The sequence below is a fragment of the Aspergillus sydowii genome (genome assembly GCF_001890705.1).
Source record: "Aspergillus sydowii CBS 593.65 unplaced genomic scaffold ASPSYscaffold_30, whole genome shotgun sequence".
NCBI lineage: Eukaryota > Fungi > Ascomycota > Eurotiomycetes > Eurotiales > Aspergillaceae > Aspergillus > Aspergillus sydowii.
Genome location: NW_024467888.1, coordinates 116 through 5,148, shown reverse-complemented (window position 1 = coordinate 5,148; position 5,033 = coordinate 116). Strand labels below are relative to the sequence as shown.

The 5,033-nt window shown below is 53.2% G+C and overlaps 3 protein-coding genes across 3 annotated transcripts; 2 read left to right on the top strand and 1 right to left on the bottom strand.

Moving 5' to 3' along the window:
- Positions 1-597: 597 nt before the first annotated feature.
- On the bottom strand, positions 598-2,601 carry ASPSYDRAFT_165401 (uncharacterized protein; the record flags this gene model as incomplete). Its single annotated transcript, XM_040843353.1, has 4 exons — positions 598-1,128; positions 1,174-1,986; positions 2,097-2,498; positions 2,554-2,601. 4 exons carry the CDS (start codon positions 2,599-2,601, stop codon positions 598-600), a joined length of 1,794 nt encoding a protein of 597 aa, XP_040695745.1.
- Positions 2,602-3,004: 403 nt separating this feature from the next.
- ASPSYDRAFT_52748 (uncharacterized protein) lies at positions 3,005-3,947 on the top strand (the record flags this gene model as incomplete). Its single annotated transcript, XM_040848546.1, is given in 3 exon segments — positions 3,005-3,067; positions 3,133-3,750; positions 3,763-3,947. Coding segments are annotated over 2 exon segments (619 nt in total), but the record flags the coding sequence as incomplete, so codon positions are not given.
- An 89-nt stretch (positions 3,948-4,036) lies between these two features.
- Positions 4,037-4,786, top strand: ASPSYDRAFT_844717 (uncharacterized protein). Its single transcript, XM_040851355.1, has 2 exons — positions 4,037-4,655; positions 4,705-4,786. Exon 1 carries the CDS (start codon positions 4,238-4,240, stop codon positions 4,607-4,609), a length of 372 nt encoding a protein of 123 aa, XP_040695743.1. The 5' UTR covers positions 4,037-4,237; the 3' UTR covers positions 4,610-4,655; positions 4,705-4,786.
- Positions 4,787-5,033: the final 247 nt, after the last annotated feature.

Here is a 5,033-nt window from a genome sequence, read left to right as displayed (position 1 = left end):
CGACCGGACATCTCTCGTGGCCGCAACCGTAGCGGATCATGGCGACTACTTTATTAAAAGGGAGAGCCACGGAGCACTGATGGACAGAGCCTCGGCCACTCGAAACGCTCTGGTTAAGCCGCCACCGTGGGTACGACGGACCATTCCGACGCTCCTTTGGTCTGGTGAACACTGATCCTATCCCGTGGCTTGAGCTCGCTGTCTTTTGTCGAAACAAAACGAGTCAACGAAAAGTGACTCAAACTGACAGGCCGCATCTAGACGGAAGGGTTCGATCTCTACATGGCTGGGCTCCGCGGTGCTGGGCGCTTTCCTCCCCTTAGCCCGCAAGCCAAAACAAGGCACGTCCCCGACAGCATGAGGGCTTCACTCAAGCATATTATCATTGAAAATGACGTCTCTGTTTATTGGCTATTGTCGATGCAACCGACTTTATCGGGTCCAGCTGCCCAATGGGATAGTCAAGAAAGGCGTATACAACAAACACATAGAAGAAATGCCCTGCTTTGGGCCATTTAATGCGCCCACTAAACTACACCACCTGCCCCATCGAAAACACAGAGCCCAGCATGATGAGTCCCCATCTATTCTACACCACTAGAGATCATACGGGGATTCTATCAACCCCGTACTGGGGCATGCAGACAGAAACCGGGGCCCATCCAACCCATCCAACGGAAGGTCATCCCAAAGAGAATCGTCATCAATGTCGGCCAGGCAAAATGTCCGATCAGCCGTGCAGCATCCCCCGTGGCATACCCCGTCCGACGATCCATCAGCCCTTTTCCTCCGAAGCAGTACTTGTTGTTCTCGGCAGCGGTCGCCATGGGAGAAGTCGCCAAAGGCGAGGATTTGCAATGCCGGGAGACCGGCAGGCCCGAAAGCCCACTGGACCAGCCTGACGAACTCCTGAGCTTCCGGTGCCTCTCGTGTTGGCCAGACGTCAAGTCCGGCGGCGTTTGACTTCTTGAGTCTTTGGGTAAGCGACCAAGGCCATCCGTCCAAATCCTTCTGCAGCTCTGAAACGATCTCCCGCCGGAGACTGTAGTGGGCTCTTTCCTCCCCACTGAATCGCAGGTGAAGGATCCGGATGGACGAACGTATTGATAGGCCGACGAGAAGATACCTCTACGCTGGTTAGCTCGTGGTCCCGCGAAAACATTGGAAACGTACTACGCGAGCTGGGCGAAGGCAGAGGCCCAGGGCGATCGGGGAACAGATCTTCCGTAGAATGCGCGGAATACTGGGCAACGTCATGGCCATATCATCCCGAAGCTCTTCAAAAATCTGTTCGCTGTTGATCGCCATCAACCGACGTTCATGGAAGACCAGACCACGGAGTGTGGATTGGTGATGATGAATGGCATCATCAAGACCCGGAAGGAACTGGGGAAAGTTAGAGATCTTCAGGTACAGATATTCCAAGCCTTGAAAAGAAAGGAGAAACTCGACGATGGCGATGAACGCCAACCGCTCCCCCGACTCGCGGAGATAGTCGCTGCTAATCTCAAAGTGCCGAAGGGAGACGGGCGTGCTGGACCGTGCCAAGAACTGCAAAAAGCGCAGGTCGTTGGGACAGTCCCGCAGGGTCAGTGCCTGCAGAGCGCGGAACGGCGATGGTTGGACGCCAGGAAGCAACGCACTGGGAAACGAAACGCGTGAAAGGGTCAACAAAGTGAGGAAGGAGTAGCCGTCCAGATCAGATCGGGTACAGTCATCACGGAAGGATGACGGAAGGAGATCCACGATATCCGCAAAGCCACAACGGCCCGGTGGATTCTCCGCCGACAGGAATCCAATAGAGAGCGCCTTTAAGTGTCGAGAGTTCTGCTGGAGGCAACCTCGCAAGGCGCTAACCTCAGACGGATGTTGGATGCCCTCCCACTCCAACTCGGTGAGCGCCGTGAAACACGACAGGCCCTCTAGATGTTGGCCTGCGTGGGGACAGGTGCCGTCAGTGATCAAAGAGAGACGACGGATCTGTCTCTGATGCTGTACGAAGTATCCTTGAACATCCAAGATGTTGGGGGGGATGCAGGTCCCGATATGCCATCTAGGCGGGTCAGTTGCGGTTCCTTGAGGCAATGTCTCAATACACACCGGAATGAACGAAGGATTCCAGGTTCTAATCGAGTGAAAACTTGGTGTATCTGAGACGACAGGCTCTCTAGAAACCTCCTGTGAGCGGTCGGTTCGTGTGGGCTTTCTAATGTGAGCCCTCTTGGCGACATGGCCGGTGGGAAGAAGTTGCTATTGTACACACAGCGATGAAACCGAGCGATGAGGATTGGAGCTTTCACCGTTAGCTCCCTGGTATCGTGCAGAATCTCCCCGACGCGGTAGTCGGGACAGTCCCCCAAAAAGAGACTGACATCCAGGATGTTCAAGGCCCATTCATTGCTGGCACGGAAGGTGATCGCACGGTGGAGCCGAGGGAACAGAGCGACATATAGTGTGGTTGAAACAAGACTCAATGACCGAACGCTACGTTGTGGCAACTAACGCATCGTTAGCGGCATTTCGGAGATCAGTAGCGTTCCCTACAGTACATACCAGGTCGGCGATGGCATCAACAAGCTCGGGCGGCAACTGGCTAAGCATGTTTCATTATGCGGTGGCGCGATGTCTCAGTCACGCATCAATTATGCTGGAGGTCCCTCTTATAGACCAGAATAGAATGCCCTGCTACTATATTTGTCGCACTCTGGAACTCCCACCCTTTCAATAGGGCATATCCCAGAAGCTCCCATTTTGGAATTCACACCAAGCCTTTGATGACGGATAGTCAGCAGGAACGAACGCCACTTCCCCGGGGTTCCATTGCGGATTTTGTCCGTCAGACATGAGGGGTTTCCCACGACGCAGCTGAAGATGACCTGCCCGGTTGTGGTGAAGACAATCAACTCCCGACTCTGAGGGCATTGTACCTGATGATCTGGATGTTCAGGCAGCATGGATGGCGACAGAAAGCAGCTTGGCTATTGATCCCGGAGGTAAGAGCCGAGTAGGAGCGAGTTTCGTGGGCCTTCACTCCACATCAACACTATATGCTTGCGGAGTTTCGACTCTACATAAACTCAACATCTGTCGTCAGTCCCAACATCAGAGACCTTCTCCACCAGAAACAGTTGCCGTACTAGGAAACTTGAAGAACGACGGCTGGTTCGATCGCGAATCGCTTGCTGGAGTCGACACCATGTCCCATCTTACTGAACGTCCGGCAACCCCGGCCGTGCCATCGGCCCCGCTCCAAGAATCCCACCCCAGCATCCTCTCTGCGAGTTCAGGTCCAGAGTCCGATCCAATCTCATCTACGTCGGAATGCACCTGCTGCCGACTACCACCCGTTCCCGAGCCCTCTACGCTCGCCGAGGCTATCCCGCAACTGGATCTGAATAACTCTGCAACGCTGGAGGAACGATTTTTGGAGTCATTAGCGATACAGCCCGCGGTAGGATCCACGGTCCGAGCCGCAGCTCTGGTTCCTCAAGACCAACGAGCCGCGGGACATTACCTGCTGATCGACCTGCTTTGCCATCGGTTGTTCTCCACATTCAGACATCAGGGAGGCATTCGAAACTTTAGCGTATACTATTATAATCGTTTTATCCCCGGCGATACTTTAACTGTGGTGGCCCGAAGGGTGTTTCGAAGTCGGTTGAGCTGGCTAGAAGCAACAGTGGCCAGAGACAGCGTTTTAGTGGCCACTGCAACGGCTCTATACGACGCTGCTGGCCTAGAGGCGGAGGAAGGCATACCGATTTCCGCTGAGAAGCTTTTCACTGATTTTGACGGTGTACATTCTTGCGTTGTTTCTGATCGTCGTCTGTGGTAGACTTCTGTTTTGTTACTGGGCCGCTCAGATCGAAGGCTCCTTCGCATATTACAACATGATGAATGAACGGGGTGCAACGAATAAATCTGCTGTCCTCGCTAATCCAACCGCTGTATTTTTAGAGTTGAGATAATACGGCGATTTTTGAAGCCGAAAGGAGCTGAGCTATGGTCCGATGTTGTGAATAAAGGCTCGATCAAGTACAGAATAGAACTTCGTATGCGGAATTCATTCCCTATTGAAGCAAATCGACTGCAAATCGATCTACGTTTATCTTGTATATAAACCCTCGTGCCTTCAGATTCCACCCAATCCCATCAGCCTGCTTGGGTGAGGTTCACGGTCTGTTGCCCAGAAGGTGTGAAAGGTTAGATCCAGGGCTGATTTGTACTGGCAAAAACTATGCAGTGGATTTCCTGTACATCGGAGCCGAATAGAAAGAGCAGATACAATAACAGCTCTGCAGAGGCCCAGGTGTGTGGACGCAGTCTCCCTACCACTTCAGCTGCGGTGCTCGACAAACGCGATCGCCAACGCGTCGACCAAATGGGGCAAGGGCTTTGGTGCCGCCCGTTCTCTCACCCTACCCAGCTCTACCCCAACGAACGGCATCTAAAGGTGGTTGAGGAAAATGATCGTTTTCGGGCATGGATGGGCTACTTGTCTGCAGGCATTGTAGATATTCAAGCAGGAAGGACTCTGCATAATCTAGCCAATATACTGGGATTTCAGTTTGTCCGAACGCTATATACGAGACTCCGGGTCTTACTTTGACAAAGAATCATGGGTTCACCATTGGGAGACTGATACAGATGGCCAGGTATGTCCAATCTCGCGTTCACTTTCCCGCCGGCTAGCATATGGTGCAGTGGTTCGCATTCAACCGTTTCCCCTTGCCATCCGCCTTGGCATTCATTTCACGCAACGCGACATGAAGGGGGCATGTTTGCCCGGGCATCATTTTTCCCGAGGTCCGACAGGGCCAACCCACTTTGACTTGCCCACCTTGAAAACGAATCGCCCGGTTATTTCCACGAAGATTCGGTAATGGCGCAAATGCTTGACTGCCGTCTCGCCAATGAGTCGCGTACCTAACGAAAGTTTACATACCGGTGGGGTGTTCTATCGCGCACAAACAACCGGTTATCAGAGTCGCGTCCAGAATAACCGGGCATGTCTGACGGCCGGTCTCCCTAGG